A 16,627-nucleotide genomic window follows, 5' to 3' on the forward strand; every position below is an offset into this window, starting at 1 on the left:
ATGAGCGGGCGGCCGGCGCCGGTCTCCCGCAAGCAGCGGCTCATGGCAGCCGTGGGCGAGCGGGCGGCGGGCGGCGGCGGCGCGCCGCTGTCCTGCTTCATCTGCGGCGGCGGCATCGGGCGCGGCAAGGAGCTCAAGCTGCAGGTGAAGCAGCCGGCGGCGGCGGCGGCGGGCGCGGGGGCCCCGGCGCAGCCCTTCTTCCCGTTCCTGCAGCAGCAGGAGCCGGCGCCCGGCGCGCGCGAGCTGTCCCCGGCCGACGGCTGCGTGCTGGTGTGCGCCGTGTGCCGCTGCTTCCTGGGCGAGCAGTGGGCGGCCTTCGAGCGCGCCCGCACGCCCGTGGACAAGCGCATGTACTGGCTCAAGCGGCCCCACCAGTGCGACGCGGCCGCGGGCGGGCGCCGCGGGGGCGCCGGGGCCCCCCGCGAGTGGAACGTCGCCTACGCGCTGGGCGGCGCGGCCGACGACGACGACGACGACGACGGCCCCGGGCCCCGCGCGGCCGCCGAGGAGCCTCGGGACTCCGAGCTGTCGGAGCTGTCGGACACCGACCCCCTCTCGGAGCCGGACCCGAGCGCGCGCGACGCTGCCGCCGCCGCCAGTCCCCACCAGGGCGGGGCGCAGGCGGCGCGGGCCACCCCGGGGCCGGGGCCTCTGGGGGGCCGCTGCCAGGAGTGGAGGCCGGCGCCCGGAGCCCCTCCGAGACAGGGCGCGGAGACCCCGGCGCAGGGGGACGCGGACGAGGAGGGCGTCCCCTCGAAGCTCCACGTGGACGGGGAGCCCAAGACCGGCCTTCAGCGCCGGCGGAAGGGCGCCGGGAGACACTGGGTCCCTGAGGCCCGGGCCAGCGTCCTGAGGGGCGTTCAGGACCCTTGGCCGGGCCCTCCAGTCCAGGTGACCCCTGCAGAGGGCGGGAAAGGAGCCCCGTTGGGGAGGGCCGCCAAGACTCCCGAGAGCAGACCTCTGGGGGAGGCCCGTGGGGGCTACTATATGTCTGAGGACAGCGACATCAACATCACGAGCGAGGAAGAGGACCGCAAGGAGCAGCCTCTCCCGGGCCGCTGCGGCCCCAAAGAGAGAGAGAACGGTGGTGGCCGTGTTCCCCGGGCCCCTGCGGAGAGCCGGCCTGCGCCACCAGGGGGCCTCTGCTGCTACATCTGTGGGTCGGCGCTGTCCCCGGCCTCGCAGCACCAGATCCACGTGCAGAAGCAGGAGAAGCTGGCCCAGGCGCCCTTCTTCCCCTTCCTGTGGCTGCACAGCCCGCCGCCCGGGGCGCAGCCCATCAGCGAGGGCGGCAGCACGGTGGTGTGCCCCTGCTGCTTCTCCTCCCTCATGCAGCAGTGGCAGAGCTTCGAGCTGGCCCACGTGCCCGTACTGCAGCGGCTCTACGTCGTGCCCCTGAACAGCCACGCCCCCGGCATGGCCTCCAAGGGCAGGAGGCTCCCCAGGGAAGAGGGCCTGCCCGCCAGGGCCCTGCCAGAGGCCTGCTACCTCTGCGGGGAGGACTGCACCCAGGACGCCCGGGCGGTGGCCTCCAGGATCCTCAACGGCAACGCCAGGGGCGCCATGCATTTCCCCTTCCTCAGCCTGCTGCCCTGCCCGCCCAACGCCCGGGGCCCCAACAAGCGCTCCGAGGTCCACAGCTGCCCCAAGTGCTTCAGCGTCCTGGAGGACGTCTGGGCGCTGTACCGGGCCTGCCAGAACGAGGAGCTCATCACCTCCGTGCAGGGCTTCCTGGGCCGCTACCACCAGGCCTTCTCCGCCTCGGACCCTGCCGTCTGCGATCCGCCGGCGCCGGCCCAGGGCGGCCTGGCAGCCGTCTGCTACATCTGCGGGGCTGAGCTGGGCCCCGGGAAGGAGTTCCAGCTCAACGTGAACCCCTCGGGCCGCCTGGGCGAGAGGGAGCCCTTCTTCCCCTTCCTCACCGTGTACCCGCCCGCCCCGCGCGCCAGGCCCGCCGACTCCACCGGCCTGGTGTCCACCTGCGTGCTCTGCTACCACGACCTGCTGGGCCAGTGGCTGCAGCACGAGGCCCGCGGCGCCCAGCACGCCGTCAGCGCTTGGTCCCGGCAGTACCAGGTGGAGGTGTTCGTGTGCTTCTTCTGCCAGCAGGAGAAGAAGCGGTGTCTCGGGTTGAAGGCCGTGCGGGTGGCCCGGCTGCCCTTGTTCCTCTATACCCTGCGAGCCAGCCACAGCCTGCTGGTGGACGACGGGCGGCAGCTCATCATTGGCGCCTGCGTGGAGTGCGGGACCCTGGTGTGCGCTGGCCAGGGGCTCACCCGCCAGGGACCCATGGGCTGGAGCTCCCCGGTGGCAGCGGCAATGAAGGTAAGCAGCACTTCTCATCTTATCCTCTGAAGTCCGCACAGGGGAGGAAGAGACAGTGGTTTTCTGTTCCTCTGCTGAGCAGGAGTTTGTGCTGATTCTTTTGGGTGCGTTCCAGCAGGAGGTGTCCTCCCGGGGGCCCGCAAGCTGGCACTTGGTGGGTGTGTTGGCTTGGCTGAACTTGGAGGCATGAGGCAGGGCCGAGGAGCTGGGGAGGCTAGGAGCCGTCTTCAGGAAGAATAGGGCGCTTCTGGGAGCAGCAGGCACGGGCCTGAGCTTGAGCGTGTTTGCAGCGGGATCCATCAAACGAAGGAAATGCGGGCATGTCTGTCATCCGCCTGATAACGCCGGTAATTAGTCCAGCCACACAGGTCACCGAGAGGTCTCGGCACTTACCCGGTTTGAGGTGGAAGTTCCTCTCCACTCTAGCTCCTGCACGGCTTTGCTTTTCCAGAGTTTTCCACCCAGGTTCACACTTTTTCTTTGAGACACTGGTTGCTTAACCGCAGATGGAAACAGGTTTCCAGACGTGGGGGTCTGGGCCCCAAGGACAGCTGCCTGAGCGACCTTTCCTCCGGTGGGAAGAGTCTTCTCTGTGAGTCAGCGGTGCAGGAGGAGGGCGGGGGCCTGGGGGTCGCCCTGTTTGCAAGGCGCCTGTGTTCACGCCGCCTGCCTGGGCGCAGCCAGCCAGTGCTCAGGTAATTCTGGATCCAGCTTTGCAAAGGCCGAAGCAGGAACTGCCCCCGGTGGGTCTGGGGAAGTCAGCATCTGTGATTTGTGACCTTCAGGCCACGGGGCCATGAGTCCTCACTCCCACCAAAGCCCGTTAGACGGACTCGTTTTCGTCAGGTGCCCTGAGGGGTAGCTGCTGGCGAGGGGCCTGCCGAGCGACGGGTGACCGGGGAAGGGTATCTCCGGCCTGTTTGGGAACAGTCGTTCCATCCCTTTGAAAGGTCCTTGGTCCTGCCTCCCACGTGGACGTGCGTGTGCACGTGTGCGGGGGTTCCCGGGCTCCGCGTTCGCTCACGGTGGTTGCGTCTAGAAAGTGGACCCTGCCTCTCTCGTGTCCAGCCCTCACCTCCACGTGCTGCCCGCATCCTCTGGACCTGAGGCTGTCTTTGGTGGCACGGCCTCTTGTTTTGAGTGGACGAGCACGTCCCCCCCCCGACGGCGGATGCCCAGCCTCTCGTGTGTGGCTGGGCGAGTCTGTGCGGCCTCCGCTGCTGGGAATCTGAGGCACGGGTGTTTCCGGAAGGGCTGGAACTGGGCAAAGAGCCGGGTTTGGGGCAGGACAGAGCCGGGTTCCAGTCCTGCCCAGTCTCTGGGTAATGAGTGCCCGTGAGGATGTTTCTTACCCCGCCGAGCTCATTTCCTCAGCCAGGAGTGGAAATGGACACGGCCGGCCCTGTAGGGATGTTGTGAGAGTTTAAATGCACCCAGAAAGTCCAGTGCTCGGTGGATCCCTCGCATCCGCCTGGCAAGTTGGGGCGGAACCTTCTGGGTGCAAGTGGATTCTCTGCAGGGCTTCCGGGGGGCGGAGGGCGGGAGGCTTGGGGATGGTGCCGCGCTGGGCGGTCCGAGCACCGTGAGGCCTCTCGCAGCGTTTTCTGCGGAACATGCGAACTGTGGTGCGAGTTTTTACGTTGCTTTGCTCATTCATCAGGAGTTTACGAGATGCCAACTGTGGGCCTCGCCAGACAGGAACTGCAGGAGACAGGAGAAGCGCGGTTCCCAGTGCAGCTGGGAAAGTGGGAGCTGAGGGTGGCCTGGTGCGGATGAAAACGGAGCTGGTGTCTGCCCAGGGTGGGGGGGTGAGCGGGAGCGGGACTGTCGTACCAGCTTTTGCACCGTTTCTAAAGCGAGTTATTGTATTTGGTCCTCAGCGTGGCCCCACGAGGCCTTATTAGTCCCATTTTACAGATGAGTAAAGCAAGACTCGGAGAAGTCAGATGACCTTGGTGACTGTCACATAGCCAGTAGGTGGCTAAGGTGGGTCTTGAACCCACGTCTTCTGACCTCTAAGCCCTACTCCATGGGTTGCCTGGAAGATGGGTAGGATGGGGGGCGGGTCAGGTGTGGGGTAAAGCTGGAGAAAAGCCACAGAGGCGGGGAGGAGCCGTGCAGCCTCCGACGGCAGGAGTGCTCGTGGGGATGAAGGAAAATGAGGTTGGAGTGACCAGGGGCCTGAAATCAGGAAAAGGAGGCTGGAGTTATTGTCGAAGGCACAGGGGAGCCGTGAGGAGCTCTTCAAGGAAGGCTGGGAATGGGCTGGGAAGAGATCCACGCAGGGCTGGCCGTGGCAGCCGTCCAGGTGGGTGGCGCGGCCATCGGGCAGGCCTGGGCGGGGGCGGGGGGTGATGACAGGCGGGTCCCAGGCTCCATGGGATGGAGAGAAAGAGAGGCGTCCCCTCTCTCCTGTAGGAGAGCCTGACGCACCTTCAGCAGAATCGCGGAAATGCAGCCCTTCTGCCCTTCCTTCCTCTCTCCCCTCCCGCCCTCCCTCCCTCCCTCCCATTCACTCAACAAATGTTTGTGGAGCGCCTACTCTGAGCCAGGCACTGTTCCAGACGCTGGGGAGCCGGTGGCAGGCGCAGAGCCTGCGGTGTCAGGGTGAGGGGAGGGGGGCAAAGAGTCAACGGACAATACAACTTCCGGCAGAGCCGCAGGCAGAGCAGGACTCGGCTGGGCCCAGTTGCCAGGGCGGGCACGGGGCACGAGAGTGAGCTCGGGCTGGGGTGCAGGGGCTGGAGACACAGTGAGGGGACCCCCGGCGGGGCTGGCGGGGCACAGAGGCGTCCGAGGCCACCAGGGAAGGTTCGAAGGTCCCCGCTGGCTCCTGAGCCCTGCTCCTCACGTGGCTGTGCCGTGTCTCTCTGTGGTGTGTGGTCTGAGCATGTGGGTGGGGGTGGGTCCTGGAAGTGGCCGCAGGGAAGCCACTTAGCTGGCACGGCGAGTTCCAGAACCTCGTCTATACCGCCTCCTGTGACGCCTCAGCTGTTTCCTGTTAAGTGCTCTTTCATTAGTGAATCTTTAAAACACTCCAAAAAGGGCTGTAAAAGAGAAAGACAGACAGAAAGGAAAGGCAAGAAGGAGGGAGTCCCCCACGCCCTCTGGATTGTGTTTGTGACTTTTCTCTCCAGCTGGACGCCCAGCCCCCAGGAGGGCACCCTGCTCTGTAGCCGCCAAGCCCCCGAGCTGGCTGCTGGGATGGGGCTGTATTGTGGCTGGGCTGGGGAGGCTGCAGCCCACCCTTTCCAGGCCTTGACACCCCTTCCCCGAGGAGGAGCCCCAGCTCACAGGAAGCTCTGTGGAGCCATGGAAAGACCCCGGGTTGGCCTGAAGACAGACCTGGCTTCAGTCCTCATTCTCCTGGGAGCTGGCTGTGTGACCTTGGGTAAGACTCTAGCCCTCTCTGAGCCTTAGTTGCTGCACCCGAGAAGTGGAGATGATCGTTCTCTGGAAGGTTTGCCAAGTGAGAGCAAGTGGGGCGTAGTGGGGGGGGGGGGGTGGCGGGACTCATTCGTTCCTTTCTCCCTCCCTAGGCTGGTAGTAGCTTGGGGTTGGCTCTCTTGTTGGCATCTGTAGGCTCTGAGGCTGCAGCCTCCGCCCCCTACCCTTCTGCTAGGGGTGGGGAACGGTTGTCTCCCCCTTCAGAGCTCGGGGCAGGGCTGGCCAGGCTGCCAGAGATGGCATCTGGGGACACAGTGATGACGACGATGCCGTTATAGAATGCCAGCCGTGTTCCTGGCTGTGCCACGTGCTTCACATGGAGTCACATTCGCTGCATCCTCACAGCAGCCCTGCTTACGCTGGTGCCACCGTTCCCATTCCACAGAGGGAAAAGCAAGTCCAGAGAGGTCAAGTACTTTGCCCAAGGTCACTCAGCAGGTAGCAGCAGGGCCAGCATTGGACCCAGGAGTCTTGCTGTGGAGTCTGCGCTCCACCTTCTCTGTCCTGCCTTTCTGTCCCCTCTGGGGCTCCAGCTGTGACGGTGACAGTGCCCTAGAGGGGGGAAGGGTCCTAATCCCTACCCCCCGCCAGCCGGTAGAGCAACCCACAGGCAGGAGCATGGGCCAGAGGCCCGAGAAACCCCGCTGGCTGCTCTGCGGCCCCCATTTCTCCACCCCGCCCAGTGGTGCCCTCGTCTTTGCTCCCGGCCAGCTCAGCCGTTAGGTTTCAGCCGAGACCTCGTCCTGCGGCCAGTCCCCGTCCGGCCGTGATCGATTCCTTTCGCCAGCCGGGCGGTGGCTGGCGGCCCTTCCCTGTCCCAGCGCCTGGCCCCTGGGGGCGCGTCCTGGGTAATGGAGCGAGCAGCTGTTTACCTAGCCGCACTGGGCCTGCAGGGGACGCCTGGCCCAGCCCCCCGCCGTGGCCTCTGAGCCCAGAACAGGTGTTGCGGCCGCAGCGCCCTCCCCTGCTCGGCGCTGACATCTGAGGCCTGCCAGAGCGTCTGTTGTCACTCGCGCGGCAGGGCCGGCCGCACATCTGTTTCCCGAGTTTCCTGGCTATCTGCTTTTCAGGGAGGCGGGCAGGCCCTCCTCCCCCGTCCAGGCTCCTGGGGCACCCCGGCGAAGCAATCGATGGGATGGGGGAAGCTTCTGGAAGGTGTTGGAGGAGGCCATGGACGCTGGCACCCTCTCCCTGGCAGCAGCTGGGAAGTGACTGGGCTCTGGGCCTTTCCCAAGCTCGACCACCTCCTCCGAAGGGAGGTCTGTGCTTTTCTTGGCGTGTTGGGAGCCATCTGCTCAGAGGACTAAACTATCCAGACGCGCCTCATCCTAAACCTGGAGGCGATTGGAGACGACCGCGAGGGAGGAAGTGGAGGCAAAGGTCCTCAAAATGCAGCCTTCCCTGGACGCGGGGCCGGGGCCGGGGCAGGGCCGGAGTCTGCAGAGCTTTCTGGCCCCTTCTCTGCTTAGATCTCCCTGGATCTCACCCTTGAGAGGCTAACCCTGCTGGATGTCTTTGGAGGTTCTGGGTACGGCTGCCCTGGTTGCACATTTTCGTGCCTGGGGAAGAGCCCATGGCTGGAATTCGGGCCCATCTTCTGCCCCAGGTCCTGACCCATGTGTCAAAGTGAGAGAGCTGGTCTTCAGGGGTCACAGGTGGTTTGCATCACACACATGACGTCTCACTGGCTGGTAGCACTGTGTTGAGAAGGATGCTGAGGCTGTGTCTGGACTTGGGAAAATATTTAGTGGTTTATTGGCAATCTCTTCTGTGGAATTAGGAAGGGGAGAATGACTTCTTGGGGTCTAGGTTTTTTTATTTTCATTTATTCTCAGCTTTATTGAGATATAATTGACACCGGTCCCTGCAAGTTTAAAGTATGTAGCCTGTTGGTCTGAAACATTTAGATGTCTCAAAATGATTTTCCGCATTGGTTAGCTCCCACCTCCCTCCAGCCACATAGTTACCATTTGCCTTTCTGGTGAGAACATTTGAGATCTACTCTCTTAGCAACATTCACATAGATGATACATTTGTTAGCTCTAATCACCACGCTGTGCATTTGATCCCCAAATTTGTCAGTCTGATGAGGGGAAGTTTGTGCCCTCTGTCCAGGATCTCCGCGTTTCGTGAGGTCTAGGTTTCAAACTCAGGGTATGATGCTGGGGCCCTGAAATACCGGGAGATTCTGTCCCGTGGAGGATGACATATTAGGGTCAGAAGAACCTCAGGGTCACCGTTTTTCTGGCAACGCTACCCCAGGAGGACCGACACACCCACAACCTAACGCCACTTTCGCTGGGTCGTTTTTTCAGTAACACGAGCTCATTAGATTTAGAAGTTTTGGAGGAAATTCTGGCAGATCTGTGCCAGGAATGTGGTGGCAGTTCTGCCCCATGTCTCTGCTCATGCTTCCACCCTCGTCCAGGGCAGCCCGGGACAGATGTGCACACACATTCCACCCGTTAGCTCAACAAATGTTAGTGTGCCTACAGTGCGCCAGGCACTCCGTGAGCATTTAGTGCTCCAAGGACGTGGGGCGGATTCGGGCAGGCCCTGCCCTTCGGAGTTGGCGGGAGGCAGAGGGTGAAGGGCTCTGACTGTAGTGAGCAGGGTGTTGAGTTCTGTGCTGCGGTCTGCTGGGAGGTCACAGGAGGGCGGGAAATGGGTGTGTTCAGGGAGGGCTCCCTGGAGGAGGTGGCACCTAAGCTGAGTCCTGAAGACTGGAAAGGATTCAGCCAGGTCCGCATGGGAGTTATGTGCTCCTGGCAGAGGAGTGTGTGCAAAGGCCTGCTTATGGGGAGTGAGATTTGCTGGAAAACCTTAAATCGTGCTGCTTGCAGTGGGAGGAGGGGATGGGGGTAGCGGGCTTGGCAGTGTTTGGGATCCCTGGATGCACATTTGAATCAACTGGAATTTAAAAATACCAGTGACTGGGCCTTACCCCAATCTGTCAAATCAAGATCTCTGAAGGGTGACACTGGTGGCGTTGGTATTTTAAAGCTTCCAGAAGATTCCAGCACTGGGGCGAGAACTGCTGATAGACGGCATTGTAAGCACAGCCCAGAAGTTTGTGACTTTGATCCTGAAGGCATGGAAGTCACTAAGAGGATTCCACTCATTTCTTCGGTCTGTCTTTATTAAGCGCCTACTGTGTGCCAGGCACTTTCTGGGCATCAGGATCCAGCAGTGAGCCAACCAGAGCGGGTACAGGGAGGGGCTGTGACGGTGGCCAGCGGAGCGGCCCGGGAGGGGGGAGATGGGGCCTGGGCAGGGCCCTGAGGTGGAATCTCAGAGCCGTGAGGAAGCGGGCTGGGTGCCTGAGGGCGGGGAGCGTTCAGCTCGGAGGCTGGCACGGCCAGGCAGGCGGGGCCTCGCCACCTGGACTCAGGCCTGTGGACGGACCCGAGAAGACATTGTTTTTGTTTTTAAATGGAGATATAATTTGCACATCATAAAATTCACCCTTTTAAAGTGTACAATTTAGTGGTTTTTATATCTTCACAGAGTTGTGCAACCATCACCACCATCTAGTTCCAGAATATTCCATCACCCCCATGAAGAAACCCCATCCTCCTTAGCTGTCAGCCCCCAATTCCCCCTCCACCAGCCCCTGGCAACCGCTGATCCTCCGTCTGTCTCTGTGGATGTCCCTGTGCCGCATGTTTCACGTAAATGGAATTGTACCATCTGTGGTCTCGTGCCTCGCTCCTTTCATTGAGGCTGTTTTCGAGGTTCACCCAGGCGTGGCCGTGCTCCATCCCTTTTCATGGCTGAGTAGTACTTCGCTGTGTGGATGGAACACATCCTGCTTGTCCATCATCAGCTGATGGACATTGGGGTTGCTTCCACCTGGGGCCGCCATGGACGTTGGTGGACTGGGTTGGGTGCGGACGTGCGTTTGCATTTCTCCTGGGTACAGACGAGGAGTGGAGCTGCTGTGTCATCTGGTGACTCCGTGTTTGGCCCTTTGAGTTCTGCTTTCCCACGGGGGGTTTCAGCAGGCAAACATCACCATACGACTTAGGTTTGAAAAGTCACGTTTGAGCCCCCTTGAAGCCTTGTTCCGCTGGCGCACGGAGCACGGTCAGGCCTCCTGTTGCGGGTGGGGGGCATCGGTCTGCCTGGGAGATGGGAGTTGCTCTGCCCCTCCCCGGGATGAGGGGAGCTGGATTAAGAACTGAGAGCCGGGGGGCCGGCCTGGTGGCGCAGTGGTTAAGCGCGCATGTTCCACTTCTCAGCGGCCTGGGGTTCGCAGGTTCGGATCCCGGGTGCAGACATGGCACTACTTGTCAGGCCATGCTGTGGCAGGCGTCCCACATATAAAGTAGAGGAAGATGGGCATGGATGTTAGCTCAGGGCCACTCTTCCTCAGCAAAAAGAGGAGGATTGGCAGCAGACATTAGCTCAGGGCTAATCTTCCTCAAAAAAGAAAAAACGAAAAAAAAAAAAAAGAACTGAGAGCCAGTTGTGCTTGCTCTTGGGGTGTTTGACTCTCTAGCCACAGCTCTGGGAGTCAGAAGCCTCGGATTCTGGCCCCAGCACTCATAGTGGCCGTGGGCGAGACCCTCCACCTGCCTGGGTCTCAGTTTTCCCCTCTGTAAAGTGGGAGCAGATGCTGGGCTAGTAGCTGAGCCCTTTGGCTCCCACGTGGCTGCCGAGCTCTAAGCATCTCGTCTTTCTGCACCTGTTGCAGGAGTGGGATTGGGGGAGGAGAACACCCCCAAGGTCGAGGTCTAGCTTGGCTCCTGAGTCCAGCGGCTCTCAGGGTCCCTGCCCTGGCACTGGCCACCCCGGCCGCTTGCTTTGTTCTCTGCTGCCTGACCTGTTTGGTGTGGAACCCTGTATGGAAGTGGTTGCTGGACTGGGTTTCCTTTGAGTGGTGCCAGCATCCTCGAATGAATGGCACAGAGGTCCCGGTCGGTATTTGGCTCAGCGGAGCCGGGGCAGGCGTGCTGGGACCCTGGGCGGGAGCAGCCACTCTCAGGACTGCTGTTTCCTCCTGGTGGGCTGCAGGGGCCGAGGGACGAGGGGGGAGGAAACAGTCCAGGCCCAATGGAGACCTCTCAAAGGTCAGAGCCACCACGGCCATGTCGTCCTGCCCACCAGTTAGCATCATTTGTGGGGCAGAACCCCTGACAAGGAGGAATTTAGGTTCTGTCCATCCACCTGGTCCCGATGAAGACAGAGTGAGGTCAAAGGAGATGATGATGATGATGACAATGACAATAGCAGGCAGCATCGATAGCACTCACTCTGTGCCAAGCACTGTCCTGAGAGCTTTGCCTATGTGACCTCATGTCACCCTCTAGCTGTCTCGTGAGGTTGATTTTCCTAGTTTCTAGATGGGGAAATTGAGGCACAGAGAGGGGAAGTCTCTTGCCCAGAGTCACACAGCTGGGAATTACTGGAGCTGGGATTCGAACCAGGATGTCTGGTGCAGCGTCCACACTCCTCCCAGATGAGATGCCAGGTTATAGCCTCATGGGAGATAAAGATTGGCTCCGTGGACCACAGACCGTGGCATGTGTGGCTCAGTGGGGGAGAGGGCGGAGGCCCAGCCAGGACCTGGCCTGGGTGACCAGCAGCCAGTGTCTGGTGGCCTGAAGAGGGAATGGGGGTCGGGAAGGGCTGCCTGGAGGAGGAGTCACTGATTGGGGCTCTAGAAAAGGGTGGGATTTAATAAGTGACAAATCTAGAAAAGGCTTCCCCTTTCATTCAGGTGCCAGTAATGCCGTTTTAGAGGGTCCTTATTTTACTCTGTAAACGTTTGCTTGGATGTTGCCTGTTGGTTGATTATACTATAGGAACCATTTCTATGTTTTAAAGATGTTTTCTGCTTGCGTTATATTTTACATTTAAAAATAATTTGTGCTTCCTGATGGGAAACTTAGAGTGGGTGGAAGAGGGACCCCATGTCTGCTTCAGCTCACCTCTGCCCTCTCGGTCTCACGGCCCCCTTGGCTCCCGTTTCCATAGCTGCCGACTGGTCCATCTGCCCCAGGGCCCCTCTGGGTCCCGTCACTGGCTTCGCTCTGCCAACAGCCAAGTCGATGACCTTGGGTCAGATGCCAGCCCCCCCCCCCCAGGCTGCCACTCCCCCCTCTGACCATGAGGGTGGCGTGAACCACCCCAGGGGTGGGTGGCATTGGGCCCATCTTTCAGATGAGGAGGCCAAAGCCCCTGATCCTGGGAGTTTGGGATCGAATTACTAACAGTAAGCGGGCAGAGCTGGGACGCGCGAGAATGGCATGGTCTAATGCCAGGGCCTCGCTGTCCCCCTGCCTGGGGCTAAGTGGCACTTACTGGGGGTGGTGTGGGGCCAGCAGGGGCCCGGCTGCCTCCGGCCCCGCCCTGGGTTAGCGGCACAGGGAGGCCGCAGTTGGTCTCCTGCACCAGCTTCCAGAAGGGGCTCCTGGAAGGGGGGGTCAGAGGCTGGACACAGCCGCGTGTTTTATTAGCCTTCCCAGAGCCATAAACCTCGTAAACCTCGTCTCCCGGCTTCCAGACGAGGAGGTTCGCAGACGGGGATTAAGAGCCTTGTGTGGGCTCTGACGCCGGGGAGGGCTGGGCAGGTGGGAGGCCGGCCTGGGCCTTCTAGACCCCCAGACACAGCAGGACCAGGCCGAGGGATGGGGGTCTCGGTGCCCCCAGGGTGGCAGCCGAGAGACGGGGACCGGAGGGGCCAGCTCCTTGCACCCCCGGGCCTGGGAGCGCCGCCTTTCTCCCACGTGCCCTTCCCTTCCAGCTGGGCTGGCTCACGCTCTGGGCTGTTCCTTCTTCTGTGCGATTGGGCGACATCCCAGGGCCATTAGACAAGGGAGGCCCCAATGTCCAGAGCGTGGCTTTGTGCCTGGGTCACAGGGCTACCTGCCCCAAATGCCGAGGGGAAGACCCCCAGGGCCGCCAGCCTGTGAAAGCGGCTCAGCCTGGGGACCAGCCAGGGACCAGCCGGGGGCCAGCCGGGGGCCCTGCAGAGGCCGGCCAGCTCCGCCCGGCGCCTGGGTCTGGCTGGGCGGGTGATGCCATTCTGGAAACAAAGCCACATTATCGCTCTGGGGCAGGAGCCGTGGGGTTGCCAGCAGACCTGCCCGGCCCAGCCAGGCACGAGGACTGGCCCTTGGCCTCACCCCCTTGGCTCTGCGTGAGGGGACACCGGCTGGGTGGGTGGCAGGTATGGATGTCCCCCTGCCACGTCTCTTCCCATGTTCTCGTGCCCCGTGTGTGAGCAGGGGCCTCAGCCGGCGGCCTGACCCCCTGCACAGGGAATGACGGCTTCTCCCTCTGCCCCCCACTTCCTGAAACTCTGCATTTTCTTTCCTTTTCAGAAGTGGGCGGGTGGCCTGGCTTTGTGAGCTCCAGGCTGTGTGATCACTGATTCCTTCCCAGTGACGGGTGAAACCTGGACCGTGCTCACGGGTCACCTGTCACTGGCCAGGTGACAGGAGGAGCCGGCCTTTCTCTGGGGGTTGGGACTGACCTGAGCCAAGGCAGGCGGAGGGGGCGGGCGTCCCTGAGGCCCCCGAATCGGAGAGACAGCGGGTTGTCAGGGGCATCAATGATGCATGGGCCTTCTTCCTCCCCCATCCCCCCGCCCCTCGACTTGTGCACAGATGTCCCCCTGATGCCCCCAGACACACTCACCCTCTCCCACACACATTCACAGCCCTTTGCTCTCCTTCCGTGCCCTGTCATTGCACACACAGCCCTGTATGTCTTCCCTCGCACGCTTCCATGTACACACTCACACCACGTTCTCTGGGGGAGGGTGCTCATATCTACCACAACTTGAATTTGTCTTTCTCTCCTTTTAATTTTGTCAGCTTTTGCTTCATGAATTCCGAGGCTTTTGCTCAGTTATGACTGTTCTGCCTTTCTGCTGAGTTGGCCCTGTCATCACAATGAGGTATTCCTCTGTCTCTGGCAATGTTTTAAGTCTATTTGAGCTGAATTAGCCTCCTCCGAAAATCAAGGCCTCTGAGGTTCAGAGGGGGAAAGTGACTCTCCTGAGACCACACAGCCGTCAGTCAGGAGCAGGGTTCATGCTTGTCTGTGCAGCTCCCGGGTTTCTGCACCCCACCAGCTGCTTTGGGACGGTGGGTCTGAGAGGAGCCCCTTCCTGGCAACTTTTGGGGCACCCGCATTTTGATGTCATGGTTGTCAGGCGGCCAGAGCTGTGTCCCCACCCGCCCTCAGCCGAGGACCCCCCAGGAGCCCAGCATCTGGCCCGCAGCCTGCAGGAGCTCAGCGGAGCTTGCTTGGAACACCCACTGGAAACTTCTCGCCAAACTCTCCTTGGAGCTCCTGGCCCTCCCCTCCCTGTTTGGAGAGATCGTTCTGAGCGTGTTGGGCGGACCTGCCCAGGACTCACATGTAGACAGGATTTCTCCGGGTGGCAGGAGAAATGTACCCCTCGCTGGCTTCCCTGGTCTGTGTAGACCTTCTGGAGCTGCTGCCAAATCCGCTTCCTGATGGCCTCACCCCAGCCAGGCCCACAGCCTGGAGCTTCTCGGGGGCTCCTCGCTGGCGGCAGGCCGCCTGCCAGAGGTCCGAGTCATCCCGCCGGCTCCCCGGGCCCGGAGGAGAGCTGTCTCTGCCTCCCTGGGGCATTCTGGGAAACTCTGGGGCCCTGCAGGGACCCTGGGGGGCGTTGCCTAGGAGACATTTGAGGGGAGAATTGACACAGAGAGGAGGGATCTTTGCCGTGAGCTATAAATAGGGGGCATAAGCAAGGACGGTGGGTTGGTTCATTCAGCAGAGTTTCTCTGAGTCCCTACTATGCGCCAGATGCTACAGAACGAGAGAGGAGAGACACAGCGTGAAGGACCACGATAGTGCGGGTGGAGGGTGTGAACGCTGTGACTTATCTAATCCCAGACGCCGGTCATTGTACAACAGATCATTGTGCAAGGACAATGCTGCCCGTGACACCGACGCTCCACCCACTGTAAGATCCGTCCTGATTCCGCAGGAGTTAACATAGAACAGAGAGTCTGGGTCTGCAAATCAATGACATGGGATGACGACAGTGACCTGGACGACGTTGACAAGGAAATAGCAGTGACAGCTGCCACGTAGTAGATGCTTGCAAGACATTGCCTTACTGACTCTGTGAATGGGGCTCTGACAGGTGAAGGAAGGGAGGTGGGACCATCTTCCCCGCCGGGTCCCCGGGCGTAACTTTGCGGTGACTGACAAGGCGGGTCCTGCTGAGCCGGATGGGGCCGTGTTGGGGTTAACGCAGGTGCCGTGGGGCGTGGGGCAGTCATCCTTGAGATGCCTCCTGTGTCTGTCACGTCCAGGTCCAGTGCCGGGCAGTGGGTAGCAAGCAGCTGACAGGCTGGCTCTGTGGTGTCCAGGTGCCCAGAGCTCTGGGCCCCACGGGGCCTGATGGGATCCCTCGTGATTCTGGCTGCAGTGGCACCGGGGCCCTAATCAGGCGGAACACGGCGGCGTCAGCAGAAGCCGGCAGCTGCCTGGCGCAGGGGCCCTGGCTGGAGGGAGGGGCGGGAGTGGGCCAGGCGGTGCCCCCGCCGCCCACCACCCCGCTGGGGGCAGCTTCAGGCTGGACCAAGGTCCCAGGGAGGGTGAGGGCACCTGCCTGCTGGGCTGAGAGCCCTGCAAACGTACGCGGCTTCCTGCGCTGGGGAGAGAGAAACAAGGGCATCAGAAACTCGCTTCCCAGATTTTTCCATGATGAAGCACTTCTCCGCTCGGTTTCATCTCACCCTCCCAGCCACCCGTGCAAAAGGGTGGTGTAAGCATTGTCTCACCCCTCCAACATGGAGGGGAAACCGAGGCTCCAGACGAGATCACGCTGGTCTGCCCTCCATGGGCAGGTGGCGTTCTGAGGTCAGACCTTGCCAGCCCCTGCCCCCCGGCTCACTTCACCTCTCTGAGCCCCAGCCTCCTCCTCCATGTACAGGGACAGTCGTGTGACCTCCCCCAGGGGCACGGGAAGCAGCGAAGCCTCTAGTGGATGGCTCGGCGGGCAGTCAAGGCTCCAGAGGGAGGGCTGTGGTTCCTGGGCGGAGGAAGGGGGAAGGGCGTGAGGAATCTGAGACCGCTTCCAGCCCCGACCTCAAGGGTCCTGGAGTGAAGGTGCTCTGTGCCCCTCACCCCCAGAAAGCCCTGCCCGCAAGCCCCACGCAGTGGAGGAGCTGGAGCTCTTGGCGAACCTCCTGTGAGCCTTGGCGCCAACTGCAGCTGCATTCACAGTGACCTCCAGCATCGTCCGGGAGGAGGCAGCTCGGCTCTGAGCCCCCATCATCCCTCCTCTGGGTGCTCATCCGAGGCAGGTGGTCCCTCGGGCCCTGGGAAGAGCCTCGTTGGCATTTGGCGGCTCAGCGGGAACTCGCCCCCTGCCTGCTTGTCTGTCTGTCGGATCTGCACGTGGGAATTACAGTTGTGTGTGTCACGGGGCTTGGTACACAGCAGGCGCTCAATCAAGGTTGGCTCTTGGTATTTTTGCTGTTTGCCATTTCGGTTCCTCTCCAGTCCTCATCATTCCAGAGAGCTGACCCGTACACCTCAGAAGCACAGGGATATGGACCCCGTTAGGGGAATGAATTGAACTAGGAGGGGCCGCCTTTGGGGTCAGGCTGTGGGAAGAGGGACACTCCAGGGTCAGGAGTTAGGGGACTTGACAAAGACCCATCGTTCTCAGCGCCGTCCCCCTGATCTCATATACGGGTTTCTTAACCTCAAAACCCAAAGCAAACTCCAGCACATATATGCATTTTTCTGGGGAGAGGGTGAGTAGCTTTTATCAGACTCTCAAAGGGGGCATGTGACCCCCAAAAGGTACACGGCCATTGTCAGAGAAATGCTCATCTGCCCACGCATTCATGGCACT

General features: G+C 61.3%; 1 protein-coding gene across 2 annotated transcripts in view; it reads left to right on the top strand.

The window, feature by feature from the left end:
- Positions 1–6: 6 nt before the first annotated feature.
- Positions 7–16,627, top strand: part of GSE1 (Gse1 coiled-coil protein) — a 404,686-nt gene continuing 388,065 nt past the window's right edge. For both annotated transcript variants that reach the window (XM_046680251.1, XM_046680252.1), the window contains exon 1: positions 7–2,325. In XM_046680251.1, coding sequence (XP_046536207.1) covers positions 43–2,325 — 2,283 coding nt within the window. In that variant the 5' untranslated portion in view covers positions 7–42. The remainder of the gene's footprint in view (positions 2,326–16,627) is intronic.

Source organism: Equus quagga, chromosome 13 (genome assembly GCF_021613505.1).
Source record: "Equus quagga isolate Etosha38 chromosome 13, UCLA_HA_Equagga_1.0, whole genome shotgun sequence".
Taxonomy (NCBI): Eukaryota; Metazoa; Chordata; class Mammalia; order Perissodactyla; family Equidae; genus Equus; species Equus quagga.